The sequence below is a fragment of the Rhinichthys klamathensis genome, unplaced genomic scaffold (assembly GCF_029890125.1).
Source record: "Rhinichthys klamathensis goyatoka isolate OS25496 unplaced genomic scaffold, OSU_Roscu_1.1 h1tg000161l_1, whole genome shotgun sequence".
NCBI classification, from domain to species: domain Eukaryota; kingdom Metazoa; phylum Chordata; class Actinopteri; order Cypriniformes; family Leuciscidae; genus Rhinichthys; species Rhinichthys klamathensis.
Window position 1 is genome coordinate 4,389,087 of NW_026606695.1, and position 14,814 is coordinate 4,403,900.

The following is a 14,814-nucleotide window of genomic DNA, read 5'->3' on the forward strand; positions in this document are numbered from 1 at the left end:
AATGCTTTGCTGCATACCTCGGTTGTAACGAGTGGTTATTTCAGTCACTGTTGCCCTTCTATCAGCTCGAACCAGTCTGGCCATTCTCCTCTGACCTCTGGCATCAACAAGGCATTTCCGCCCACAGAACTGCCGCTCACTGGATGTTTTTTCTTTTTCGGACCATTCTCTGTAAACCCTAGAGATGGTTGTGCGTGAAAATCCCAGTAGATTAGCAGTTTCTGAAATACTCAGACCAGCCCTTCTGGCACCAACAATCATGCCACGTTCAAAGTCACTCAAATCAACTTTCTTCCCCATACTGATGCTCGGTTTGAACTGCAGGAGATTGTCTTGACCATGTCTACATGCCTAAATGCACTGAGTTGCCGCCATGTGATTGGCTGCTTAGAAATTAAGTGTTAACGAGCAGTTGGACAGGTGTACCTAATAAAGTGGCCGGTGAGTGTATATATATATATAGTGGTAATGTAAATGTACTAGCATTAAAAAAATCCAGTTGATAGATCCTATTATGTATTTAGTGAACTGAAACTGCTTTTAACATTTCCCAGCACACTTGTGACAGATACTTCTAAAATGTCAAGAGAGGTTGACCTCTGCTGGCCCTGTAGAACTGACATATTGCCATAAATGCCAGTTACAATATCTGAGACTCTGAGTTACTCTGCCCTTTCTTTCCTTCAGCCGTGGAGGGCATATTAGATATACTCCATTCTACTATGTAAGTGATACATGAAAATACTATACATATACATAAGAGTAAGACACATAAAGAGTAAGTCTCATATATATTATATATTTAAAATAAAATGATATATTTCTGTATATTTTATTAAATATTTATTATTTAAAGAGAGAGAGAGAGAGAGAGAGAGAGAGAGAGATATTATATATTTAAAATAAAATGATATATTTCTGTATATTTTATTAAATATTTATTATTTAAGAGAGAGAGAGAGAGAGAGAGAGAGAGAGAGAGAGAGAGAGAGAGAGAGAGAGAGAGAGAGAGAGAGAGAGAGAGAGAGAGAGAGAGAGAGTGAGAGTGAGAGGGAGGTTGTGGGGAAATACATTATATGGAGATGGTTTGGGCATGTGTTAAGGCATTTCTTAAAGCATCTTCCTAGCTTCTGTCATCCACAACTGACAGGCATGGCTCGCCTCTTGATGGCTCTGTAAACTTTTCCCTCTAGTTCATTAGTGCGCTATTTTGCCCAGCGACTATGGAAATTCCAGACAATCCTGTCAGACATTTGCCCTTTTTGCTCTCTAAAATCCACCCCATTAGTCTATATGACGCATTGGCCTACTCTGCTCTGTCTGTCACCAAACTAACAAGCCCCAATCGAAGGGCAAAATGAAAGCAAACAGTGAACTGAGGTACGTAGACAGAAAGTCGTCTAACTCAAGTTGAACAGAAGTCAAAAAAAGTTTAGATCCTGACATCCTCAACTAGAAAAGCAGAGGATATCAAAGACACTCTTGTGGCAGTTTGAACCGTTGCCAGGCCATTGTCAAAGATCGCTGAAAAGAGGAGGCACTTCTCTGCCTTTCCCTCTGGAGTGCCAATAACATGCTCATTTTTATTAGCCCTAAAATATTCTGGAACATGTACACGCTTGCTTTTAGACTGACACTGCTGATGAATAATTCAGCGGCACACACTATTTACACCGAAGCTCGACTTCTGCACCAATCAGGAGAAGACAGACAAGGGCGATTAAAACGGACGACATGACACTTCACTCTGACAAACTACTATTTAATGTGTCCCCTTGTTATTCCCAATCACACTGTCTCTGCAGACACCTATTGGGCAGCACACTTACTGTTACAGTAACTGCCCCAGATGCCTGTTCATTTAACAGCGAAGTTGAGCATGTGCTGTCTTAAATCATTATGAGCATAAAGTATATAAGGTTCATACACCTGGATTTAATGAATGGATAAGGAATGGAGGAAAATATCTTGAATGTTTTAACTCATTCAAAAAGTTTGGTGGCATGACTGTTTTTCAAGTTATTTAAACTCAATTTACAAATACAAATATGTGGCCTGGTTTCACAGACAGGGCTTAGACTGAACCAGAATTAGGCCTTAGGTCAATTAGGGCATTTAAGTGGCTTTTTTAAACGTGCCATAAAAACATTACTGGTGTGCATCTTGAGAAAACAATGGCACTGATATATATTAAAGGGTTAGTTCGCCCATTTAAGACATGAAGTTGTATGGAATTCTTACCAGCACTATAGTGCATACACACTCACCCACTCTGTAGTCACCCCCCTGGTCAGAGTTCTGGCCGCTGGAAGTTTTTCAAGAAAGTACTCCCGGTTATTTTCCGGGGCCACAAAACTGTGCGTTTTTACGTGAAAAAATTATTTGCGTTTCAAAGCTTGATTAATTTAACACACAAAAAACACGCCGGTTAAAATTCATACCTCAGTTTTAATCGGCACTATTTTCTTTCCATTTCTATCAATCCGCGCTGCTGTCAACGTCAACAGTGCGCACGTTCCGATCAGCTGTTGATAGCGCGACTCGCTGACAACATGTCTGACTGCGAAACTTCTGATGATGAAACCAATTTTAGCACAATGTCAGACGGAACAGATGAGGATGAAAGTAATTTTAGCACAACGCCAAAGGGATACCTTTATGAACCGGAGTATACCCGCAGAGTAGCCGATGGCAACCAGCCAAAGCTGTCTCGTAGCTATATCCGAAACAGGAAAACGATGGAATCTGAACGGTGATCCCGGCACATTCTTGTGTTCACAGCCTGGAAATTTACAAGTTCGCACCATCGTTCATTTTCTACTTTTTGCGTCGTTTCGTTATCGATTGTGTAAACACTATGGAACAGCTGATCGGAACGTGCACACTGTTGACGTTGACAGCAGCGCGGATTGATAGAAATGGAAAGAAAATAGTGCCGATTAAAACTGAGGTATGAATTTTGACCGGCGTGTTTTTTGTGTGTTCAATTAATCAAGCTTTGAAACGCAAATAATTTTTTCACATAAAAACGCACAGTTTTGAGGCCCCGGAAACTAACCGGGAGTACTTTCTTGAAAAACTTCCAGCGGCCCGAACTCTGACCAGGGAGGTGACTACAGAGTGGGTCAGTGTGTATGCACTATAGTGCTGGTAAGAATTCCATACAACTTCATGTCTTAAATGGGCGAACTAACCCTTTAAGATTTGCCAGTGCAATTTGCACTGTTTTAAAATTTGCAGTTAAAACAGCTCAAACATGCATTTTAGTCTGGGACTGGCTTAAGCCTTTTCTGTGAAACCAGAGATATGTGTGATGAATTTGCATGTTCATACCTTCTGCTAAATAATAAAAGCAGTGACAAATGAAAAAAAATAACCCTCAGAGTGTTCATCTTGAGGAGGTGCATTTGGTGCATTTATCACATCACTATTTACATTTGCACAACAGTTAGTTCAACCTCCACAACATTTAGTCATTTGTGCACATCATAGTAGCAGTTTCTCATTCCTTCCAACTAATTGCAAATGCTTTTGGACATGTATCAATTGCTTTCATACAAGTCTCTGCTGTTTTATAACATTATCATTTGCTTATGTCATGTCAGTCAAAATTAACTATACTTGTGAATGCTGAATAGTCATTCCATATAAAACTAATAGTCCTCATTTCATTGACTGAGTCATCACATACAAAAATGTAGAACTAGTTGTCAAAATCTGTCAAGCTAATTTTACAATTTTTTAAATCTTTTTTTTTATCTTTTAAAAAAAAAACTTTTTTTTATCCTAAATTGAACAATTTCTCTCAGGTGAACCTCAGCTTTCACTGATGAGAAAGGATGTGCATGAATGATTTACAGTACTATGTGTGTTGTATGTTCAGTTCCAATATGTAATATTGTTTACAGTTGTGCACAGCTCTACCCAAAGGGAGTTTATGTTTGTTGTAAATAAGGGTGTATTTTTTCTTTTGCACAATGCTGTGAACAAATTAGAATTGCAAAGAGCATATGCAGTAAAAATGTGAAACATACATATTCAGTGTCTTGTACTCAGTTACCTCACTAAAAACAGTAACGTGTAACTTTACTGTAGTTTTCAAATGGCTGTGCAAATAGTATAAAGTGCTGTCTTGAGCATTTTCAGGTAGTGTCAACATGATCTGACTTTTTTGCATTGGAAAACATTTACAGAGTAAACTGTCATAATGAAAACATGACAAAGCCATTTGACTATCTTGTTCATAAACAATGGTGTCAGGACTTTTCATCTTGATGACACTGACACTTTCATTGACATGAATACTTGCTTTTGAGGAATGAGCTATCCATTGTAAGAAAGTGACACGCTTTTGCAGGTTATCAACTAGGTTTTGCAGTTTGTACTAATTGTTTTGAGAATTGCATTAACTGTTGTGCAAATGTAAATAGTGATGTGAGAAATGCACCAAAGCGACTGAGAAAAACTCTAATGTGTCACTTACCACAACTGTGATCTTCACATCTTGTCTCGCTCATTGCTGCTCATACAGAGCACAGCATATTTAAACGTACTGTATAGCTGTATAAAGTAATGAGCTGGCAAGTGTCTTTCCATGTTGCAGACAATTCATAATTCACAATTAATTCATACTCTCCTAATATGCATTTAATTGTGAAGATAAATCCAGGGAACATATGCTGTATGACACTCACCGCACAGGTTTGGAAGTTTGGGATCTGAACTTGCTGAACTCTCCTGGAGCTGTCCACTCTGAGCCGCGCTATATGACAACAGACAACAGAGACTGTAACTCATCTCGAGCACAGACACACATGACACAATATCCAGGCTTGTACTATTCAGAATTGAATTGAGAGGGTGTTTTAAATTACAATTGAATTGAGGTATTAAAGAGGAAGCTAATTTGCAATTTGATTGTTAGGAAGCAGAATAAAAGTGAATTAAAACCGAAAGTAATGTAGATAGATAGATAGATAGATAGATAGATAGATAGATAGATAGATAGATAGATAGATAGATAGATAGATAGATAGATAGATAGATAGATAGATAGATAGATAGATAGATAGATAGATAGATAGATAGATAGATAGATAGATTATTAGATATATAGATAGGATTACCTATGGGTTTTTTTTGTTCAATTACAATTCTGTAAAATCTCTTTCTGTTATTCAAATTTACATTTCAAATTAGCTTCATGAGGGGTGAGCCAATTCAATTAAAATAGGCTACACACTCATAAATTTAGTCATTCTTCAATTCAGAATTTTCCCCACCCCTATGTCAGACACAAAAAAAAAATACAGATAAAAATAAACTCAGCCCTTCTACTGTAGGTATGAAGTTGGTCAGAAGTGCAGCCTGGTTTATTTAGGAGCCATGCATCATAGGTACACACCTGTCCCACATACACCAGGAGCCGGGCATTGAGTGGACTCTCATCTGAGCTTAGCCACAGTTCAGAGTTATCATCCGATGCTATGGCGAACTGGAAATCCCCTGAAATAAACAATTTATCATTTGCAGAGTTGTACTGTATAACCTTATGACTGACCTGCAGATTCACACTTCTAAGCTTCCTTTGATAAGATGTTGTTTGGCAGTCACAGGAATCTCGCAGCAGTCTATCACCCAGCAGTGCTAGTGGCTTTATTCTGGCTGTCTGTAGTTCTCAGCTATATACTTTAAATTGACAGTAGCTCTTCCTTATCTGATTGTTTTGTGAGCTTGTGTGCCACAGTCAAAAGCCTGACTCAGCGACCCAGGTTATTTGCTAATGAAAACTTAGCAAATTCTCACAACTTTTCCCCTGCAAACATGAGCACGCCTGCACGCATCAGGGCTCATACAGTAGTCCTCACAGCAGCTTTTTCTTATCAGGTTAGGCAGAGTGTGCAAAATGTGCTGACTGCCAGGAATCCATTGAAATAATGGTTTCTGTGTGCCTTTAGACGTCCTGTCAGCTTTGGCAATATTCAGATCTCTTTCACCCCAGTCAATCCTGCTTTGAGGAACACTTTGAACACAAAGCAACACTTAATGTGTATGTATTGCACGTGTGTGATGGTACAGCACACAGGTTTGAGAAGCTTTTAGAATTGGGCATGAATCACTACTAATATGTGATTCTATTCACCTTTTTTATTTACAGAGAACACATTTTATTACAATAAAAAAGAACTCATAGTTACTGATGATAAAGTATCTTTAGAATTCAATAATGCCTGTGCTCATGACTTCAAACAATATGGTATAAAGTAATGTACCAGATGTTTCACTTTTGAAAGCGCTTCTGAAACAATGTCCTTTAGACAGATGACAAGACTCTTTCCATAAATGTGGAAACAGTGGAACAAATCAGGTGAAAACAATTAGGCTGGAGGCAATATAATGATCTATATCTGCTATGCTGTCTAAAGACCTGAATGGTTTGAGATCCCTGAGGGACCAATGCAGTCCAAGTTATATCATAAAATTCTACAGCTGAATGTCAAGCCATCTGTTTAATACAAGCTGAATCATGTAGGATGGCAAAATAAAAAAAATCCACCACATTGTTTCTTTGATGGAAGAAAAGATTCTAAATTCTATGTTTTAGAATGACAGTATCAAATTCAGTCCATCTATTTTAAAGCAGGATACTATTGACAAGCCAAGTGTCAATATTATGTATACACAATAATAATAATAATTCATTACATTTATATAGCGCTTTTCTCATGAGTTTTTATGAATGAATGGCTTGCTCTAACTGTTGCTCTGGTCTTGTCAACAACGCGCGCTTTTGCACCTCCTGCTAGTGAGGTCGACTAACAGCAGATGGTAATGCTCGGTAATCTATTGCTTTTCCTGCAGTTCCTGGATGTTCCTTGAATTTACTGTCGAATTTGAACCACTGAATTTGTGAAAGCAAATTTGCAAAGCAAAATAAAATGGACCGAAATTTGCCTGTTAAATATTATAGGTTGTATTTTTAAACAGTTTGAATATTTTGGAAGTGAAATATGAAAGGTGAATATGGATATTTATTTATTTTAATAATGAAAATGTGTTTGAAATGTTTTGAATTGAAATATTCACAGCTTTAAAATTCAACCATGTTGAATTTCAGCCCATAAAAATGCAAGCCCTAAAAATACAATGCATTAAAATGCAAGCATGGTTCATGCAATGTGTAACGTACGGACAGAGGCGGTCGGATCCATGTGCAGAACTTTATTGAAAGGGAACATCAGAATCGAAGTCAAACAGGCAAAAGTCGAGGCAGGCAGCACAGGTTCATAAACAGAGTCCAGATAACAGGCTAAGGTCAAGAGTCCAGGGAAACACGAAATACAAAGAACTAGAATCAGAGAATAATGCTCGGAATGGTACGCTTACGCTATACAATACTTCGCACTGAACACAGGGAAAACACAGGCTTAAGACAGGAAAACTAAATCAGCTTAATCAAACACACCCAAACATAATAAAACATAATGAGTCCATAATGAAACATAACATAAAGAGAGAGTGCCCTCCAGTGGCTCTCGAGGGCACTACAGCTCCCGATCGTCACATAACCCCCCCTCTAAGGAGCGGCTTCCAGACGCTCCTAAGAGCTCCGGGGGGAGGTCAACGGGGGCTGGGATGGAGGGCCAGGCCCGTGGAGAGGCAGGAGGCCAGGACCATGGGGAGACCTGGGGCCTGGAGACCAGAACAAGACAGAAGACCAAGGGGAATCACGCTCCGCAGACAGCCAAGGCGGAGCACACTCAGAAGGGAGCCAGGGCGGAGCACACTCGGCCGGGGACCAGGGCAGAGCACACCTGGCAGGGGACCAGGGCGGAGCACACTCAGAAGGGAGCCAGGGCGGAGCACACTCGGCAGGGGACCAGGGCGGAGCACACTTGGCAGGGGACCAGGACGTATGAAGCTCAGAACCAGACGGGACCAGCAGCACAGGAAGCTCTGGACTGGACGAGACCAGCGGCATAGGAAGCTCTGGTGGAGATAGCAGAATCAAGGTCCATGTCAGCGCCGCCTCCATGGACCCCTCAGGGTACCTACTGCCCCCCCCCCCCCCCCCCCCCCAAAAAAGTTCTTGGGGAAAACTAAGGGTAAAACCTCCGGGCTGGAGACGGCCTCAGGAAAAGCCTCCCTGAGCTTGAGAGACGTAGGCAGGGCGAGGCGCAGAGGCGGGGCCGATAGGGCAAGGAGTCTGGGTACGCTCACTGGAGCCTGATGAGCCGAGCGAGTCCTCCTCTTCCTTCTGCGACGGCGCTTCACTGGGCTTGACTCAGTAGACTCAGTAGACTCAGTAGACCCGGTAGACTCACTTGACTCGGTTGACACGCACTCAAACTCCAGATCGGCCGGTGAAACCACCGCTGTCTCTGGAATAGCACGTTTAACAGGGCCAGTACGGAATACGGGCTCGAGGAGTCCGACACGATGAGTGGGTTTGGCAGGAACGATACGCTTAAAAGCTCCTCTGACGGTCCTCAAGGGAGGATCAAACAGTTTGGCGAGCTGAGGCTTTAGCGGCGTGCGGAATGAGTGAGAGAAATCCGCCGCATATGAACCTCCCCGGCGCAGAGACAAGAGCAGTTCCTCGGGATCCTCCTCTTCTGCGGGGAGTTCAAAAGCCCTTCTGAATAGGTTGATAAACACGTTGTAAGAAGTGAATGACATCCGACCTGGTTCCCAGAATGTACCAGCCCACTCCAGAGCCTTTCCAGTGAGCAGTGAGCAGATGAAGGAAACGCGGTCGTAATCCGAGGTGTACAACTGGGGCTGAAGATTCATATATACGCTGCACTGCTGAAGGAATCCTTCACAAGCCACAGGTGAGCCATCAAACTTTTCAGGAAATGACAGACTGGGATAGTTAGATGCGGTACTCACACTGGGTTGCGGTGGAACAGGTGCAGCGGCAGTTTGGGCTTGATTAGCCGTTGTGCTTGAGCTCTGCGTAGACCAGGTTTGCACGGAGCTTGCTAGTTCCTCGAGAAGAGAAGTTAGTCTCGCCAGCTGAGAATGATCAGAGGCTAGCATGGAAGCTCCGGTCTTGACCACGGTGGATAGATGCTGAAAGTCTGCTGGATCCACGTTAGGCGAAGTATTCTGTAACGTACGGACAGAGGCGGTCGGATCCATGTGCAGAACTTTATTGAAAGGGAACATCAGAATCGAAGTCAAACAGGCAAAAGTCGAGGCAGGCAGCACAGGTTCATAAACAGAGTCCAGATAACAGGCTAAGGTCAAGAGTCCAGGGAAACACGAAATACAAAGAACTAGAATCAGAGAATAATGCTCGGAATGGTACGCTTACGCTATACAATACTTCGCACTGAACACAGGGAAAACACGGGCTTAAGACAGGAAAACTAAATCAGCTTAATTAAACACACCTGAACATAATAAAACATAATGAGTCCATAATGAAACATAACATAAAGAGAGAGTGCCCTCCAGTGGCTCTCGAGGGCACTACAGCTGCCGATCGTCACACAATGCCTATTTTTTTTTCAAGTATAGTGCAATTCAACAGGCTTTTTTGATTCAAAAACATTTGGCATTATTTTACTTCCATACATTAGAAATTAAATGACCATGTGTTTGATTTTAATTATGACAAAAACAAATCCATAATATTTCAAAGGTTCTTAAATCATGTTTGTTAAAACAATAACTACTGTATAGATGAAATGAAACAAAAACCTTAATGAAATATACTAACCATCTTTGTAAGGATGAAGGAATCCGAAGACTCTAAGGCCATAATTCTTCCACTTTGGAGCTACTGCAATTTTCTTCACTGTGGTCCTGGTCTGTTGGGAAGAATTACATATAAAAGCATCTGTAGGCCTATTCAATCTTAAACCCAAGGCACTAACAGTAATTCACGGAATCACACCTCAAAATGACTTCTAAGAAGAATAAACAGACAGCTTCAAAACACTGTGAAAAGAAATTATATTAGCTCTGGGTGTAAAACATACTGACACAGGCAAATATTAGGCCAACATTTGGGTTTTGTTAATGAAAATATTAAAAATAACATACTGACTAGACTCCGTATCCATAATACATTTCATAAGTCAAACAAGCAAGTTCATCTTAATTGTTCTATCAAACTCTTTCTTTCAATGTCTGAGAAACTTACATGTGGGTAGAGAGGAAAATGAAGATTCTTCCTGAGCTGGGAGATAGATGAACCACACCAGTCTTCAAACACATGCAGATTGGCCTGACCTTTATACTGATAGAGAACAACAAAAAAAAGAGAATCAGCCTTTACTTCATGTCTAACCAGCATTGATATGAAGGCAAATGTAAGCAAATGTCCAGTGATTAAAAAAAACTTTAAAATAAAATGAAATTGGCTGAATTAAAGGTACAATATGTAAGAATTTTGTAATAAAATATCCAAAAATCACTTGCACAGTGTGATATATTTCCTGCAGTTGTCTACTTACAATATCCCAAAAGTCTCCAAAGATTTTTTATTTCATAGAAATTCCAATTTTAAATAAGTGACCTAAAATGTCGCCTGTCAATGACCCAATATCCGCGCTATCCTCGGTTTCCATTCATACTGCCATAGCCATGACGTAACCATGGCGACAGACGTGGACAATTGCGTGGTGGTAACGTTTAGCGGCACGCAGTTCTTGTTTCTTTCAAACATAGACCATGGCAAGCAGACTTTGGGACAAACAAGGAGAACTAAAATGAGAATCAATATCAGCGTGGCGTTTTTTGAGATGCCAAGAGCTCCACGTCCGCGACTAACTTGGACTTGACAGAGCTTCACGAGTCACGACTTGACAGCTTTATTAGACAGGTGAGCAAATGTACATAAAACAAATCAATGTTATATAACGTTAGCTCAACATGTTGAAATGTTAGAATATGGTCAGTATGTTATTCTAAAGTTGATCTAGCTTGTTACTGCTAGTTCTCTTACGAGAGGTTCTCTCGTATTGCGTAAGTTAGCTTACGATGAGAAAGATTAATCTTTTCGAGATATTGAAGCCAAAAAATTATCCTTAATTTTGTATTTATTGTCAACGCAGTGCAGCAGCTAGCAGGCTGTCTAGCGTGCTCATAGGCTGCCCTGCGGGAACCGCAGCAGCCTACCACTGAGCCCGACGTGACGTCACGTCCAATGAAGGGCGCTCGCGCCTTCACAGCGTCACAGCCCGCCAGAATGGACGTGGCTTAGCGTATATAAGCAGGGCTCGGAGGCTGTTTCTCTGATTTTCATCTCTTCAGCGAAGCTTTCCGCATCGCTGGATCTAGAGAGAAGCCGCTGCCGCCGTTGAGAAAAGCGACAAGCCAGCTTAGGACAGCGCTTGGAGAAGCAGGCCGTCTTTGCCACCTTCAGCCATCCGTGCGAGCTACGCTATCCGGCGACATATCCTTTTAAGCTTTGTATTTTGTGTTCTACACTTCCTAAAAGAGCAGCGAGACGTCTTTTTCAAGATGTCTCGCACTTCCTGTGGCTCGTGCAGAGCCGCTCAGCGTTGGATACCGCCATCTCATCTGCGCTCTCTGCCTGGGCCAGGAACACGCAGCCCTCGCCATCTCATGGAGGATGCGAGCACTGCGAGGAACTTCCGATGTCGACCCTGCTGGCTCGAATCGAAGTCTTTAACCACAGCGCCACGCGGCTAGCTCTCTTTACGTTACAAGAGAGCTACCCCGCCCTCGCACCCCCGTTTTGTGCGTCATGCAGAGCCCTCTCGAGCTCTCTGCATGACCCGGACGGGCATCATCTGTGTCGCATGTAGGTCCCGTGCCCACTACTAGTGCGCGCGCCCTCATACAAACACTGTTCCCACAGTAACTGCTCGACCAACGAGCACGCGGTTAGCTCTCCTTACATTACAAGAGAGCTACCCCGCCCTCGCGTCCCCGTTTCGTGCGTCATGCAGAGCCCTCTCGAGCTCTCTGCATGACCCGGACGGGCTTGCGCGCCGCCGTCGAAATGTCTCGCCCTGTCAGTCCCCTTAGAAAAGGCTACTGCAGCGGTGTATTTGGCAGCCAACGAGCCGGTAATGCAACCCGCTCGCCTGCACACATCCGCCGTTTTCGCGGCGACCCAGAGAAATCTCTAAGTGAATATAGTTATCCGGCTCACGCCGTTGGTGTCTTGAGTGTAGAAAATGTGCCCACATCTCGGTGTTCACCCCTACACACAAGCACGATACCCCCCGTGTCTCTCGCAGAGCCCACTCTCATAAAGCTGGCAAATGCCACTCGAGTGCTAGATGTAGGAAACGTGCCCACAACTCTGTGCTCACGCCTATTTTCTGCCCGCTCTGTCACACGGCCAGAACAGCCTCATACATGTCAGGTTAAGAATGTAAGTCACGTGCCCGCTCACGAGCGCTCACGCTTACTAACAGACATATTGCCTCCGGCGCTGCTCGCACATTACAAGTTTTCATAAACGTTCCCCATTCAAAGCAGCCGGGACGTCACATGTAAAACAGCCAGCTGTCGCTGTCAGCGAGCCGCCGTACTCAAGTGCTCATAACTGGTCGGGCTGTGAATGTAAGTCACGTGTCCGCTCACGAGCGCGCACGCTTACTGGCAACGCTCACACGGCCATTAAAGACTCATATCAGTCAGGTTATGAATGTAAGTCACGTGCCCGCCCACGAGCATTCACGCTTACTAACACATACCTCTCCCCGAGCGCCGCCCGCGCATCTAAGAGTGACTATAAAATGCCGCCCATCCCAAGCGATCGGGGCGTCACTTATAACTGTAAGTCCTGTGCCCGCTCAGAAGCACTCACGCTTACTAAAAAAAACACTCTGCCCATAGCGCCGCGCTCGCGTCTCAAGGCGATCATAAAACGCTCCCCATCCAAAGCGATCGGGGCGTCACATTCATATGTAAGTCTCGTGCCCGCAAACAAGCGCTCACGCTTACTAATAGACAATTCGCCCAGGGTGCTGCTCGCGCATCACAAAGTGGTGAAAGAAAGCTCCCCAATCGGGACGTCACACACAATTCAGCCTGTAACGGTTGTCAGCGAGCTGCCGCCTTCAAGCACCGAGGGCGCGCGCGCCACGCCCACTCCTCCGGTTCAGTTTCTCGATCCCCCAAAGTGCGGCGATCAGAGAGCGAAGGCCATTCGCCCCCTAGCTGTACATATAAAAGCATGGGAAGCTATCCCAGGGGTTTTTCAGAATGGGTGCTAAGCACAATAAAGCAGGGCTATTCACATCAGTTCGTTCGCCATCCCCGCGCTTTTGAGCGCGGACCGCGACGACAGTGAATGCGGAAGTAGCACATCTACTCCGCGCAGAAATAGCGAAGCTACTGTGCAAAGGTGCTATAGACCTGGTACTGCCTTCTCTGAGCGAGGAGCCCTCAGGCCCATCTTAGATCTGAGACATTTGAACAAAGTGCTTATGAAAAGGCCGTTCAAAATGCTTACGACCAGGAAAATCCTCGCGCACGTTCGCCCGAGGAACTGGTTTATCTCTCTCGATCTGAAAGATGCCTGTTTTCAGATTCAGATAATACCCCGTCACAGGCCATTCTTGAGATTCGAACGAATCAGAGTGACTCAGACCTGCATTACAGCTCTGCAGCCCTGGTTAGCGGCCGACTGGTATCAGCGGGGAGTGATGATGGGAGCTGTCTCATATCAAAAGGTCATCTCGACAGATGCGTCCAACTAAGGTTAGGGGGCTCTCTTCGAGGGCAGACTGGTCTTTGGCCTGTGGTCAGACCAGGAGAAGCTCCTTCACATAAACTGTCTGGAAAGGTTAGCGGTCGAGAAGGCGCTCATGCGCTTCCTCCCGTTCATACAGGGCCACCATGTTCTAGTCCGATCGGACAACATGTCTGTTGTGTCCTATGTAAACCGTCAGGGCGGTGTCAGATCCAGGAACCTCTGCGATCTAACAGAACGCCTCCTCGTTTGGTCTCAGCACCATCTGCGCTCGCTGAGAGCTTCGCATGTGCCAGGCCACCTGAAAGACGGCCCAGACAAGCTATCCAGGGACAACGTTCCCCCAGGGGAATGGTCTCTGCACCCCCAAACAGTCCAGAAACTATGGCGCCTTTCGGTAAAGCGGAAGTCAACCTATTTGCGTCAAAAGATAACGCTCACTGCCCAAGGTTCTTTTCGAAGAGCGAGGACGCACTGGCCCAAATCTGGCCTAGCCGCCCGCTGTATGCCTTCCCTCCGATTTCTCTGTTTCCACAGGTAATCAAGAGGATCAGGGAAACGCGCCACTTGGTGCTCCTTATAGCCCCGTGTGGGGAGAATCGGACTTTGTTCCCGGAAGCTGACGCGGCTGTCACAAAAACACAGCCCCGTGGCCGATTTCGGTGAGAACAGATCTCCTCTCTCTCAAGCTTGCGGCTCGATCTGGCATCCCCATCCAGAGCGCTGGTCTCTGCATGCATGGTTGATCAACGGGTACCCGTTACCCTGCCAGAAGGAGTGATGAACACGATTACACAGTCTAGAGCTCCCTCTACCAAAAAGCTTTACGCGTCTAAATGGTCTGTGTTCTCTAAATGGTGCACCGACAAAAATCTGGACCCGCGGGGTCTCGCGGCTCCTCAGTTTCCTACAAGAGCTGTTGGATAAGGGGAGGTCCCCATCCACGCTTAAAGTCTATGTGGCGGCCGTCGCAGCGCTCGCAGAATCGACGCGCGGCCGGTCACTAGGGAAAAACAAGCTCATCATCCGCTTCCTTAGAGGAGCCAGAAGGATGAATCTTCCGCGCCCCCCGTCGGTTCCAATGTGGGATCTTTCCTTGGTCCTCGAGGCCCTGAAAGCTTTCCCCTTTG

The 14,814-nt window shown here is 44.3% G+C and overlaps 1 protein-coding gene across 4 annotated transcripts in view; it reads right to left on the minus strand.

Moving 5' to 3' along the window:
• b4galnt4b (beta-1,4-N-acetyl-galactosaminyl transferase 4b) overlaps positions 1–14,814 on the minus strand; it is a 66,440-nt gene that overhangs the window by 46,544 nt on the left and 5,082 nt on the right. For 2 of the 4 annotated variants that reach the window (XR_008807788.1, XM_056259048.1), the window contains exons 2-5: positions 10,154–10,249; positions 9,728–9,818; positions 5,405–5,505; positions 4,695–4,762 (exon numbers count right to left, since the gene is read on the minus strand). Coding sequence is in view for 3 of the 4 variants with exons in the window: in XM_056259048.1 (XP_056115023.1) it covers positions 4,695–4,762; positions 5,405–5,505; positions 9,728–9,818; positions 10,154–10,249 (356 nt within the window). In the remaining variant the exon portion in view is untranslated. Of the gene's footprint in view, positions 1–4,694; positions 4,763–5,404; positions 5,506–9,727; positions 9,819–10,153; positions 10,250–14,814 lie in introns of those variants that run through there. The other 2 variants (XM_056259049.1, XM_056259050.1) reach the window with 1 other exon arrangement.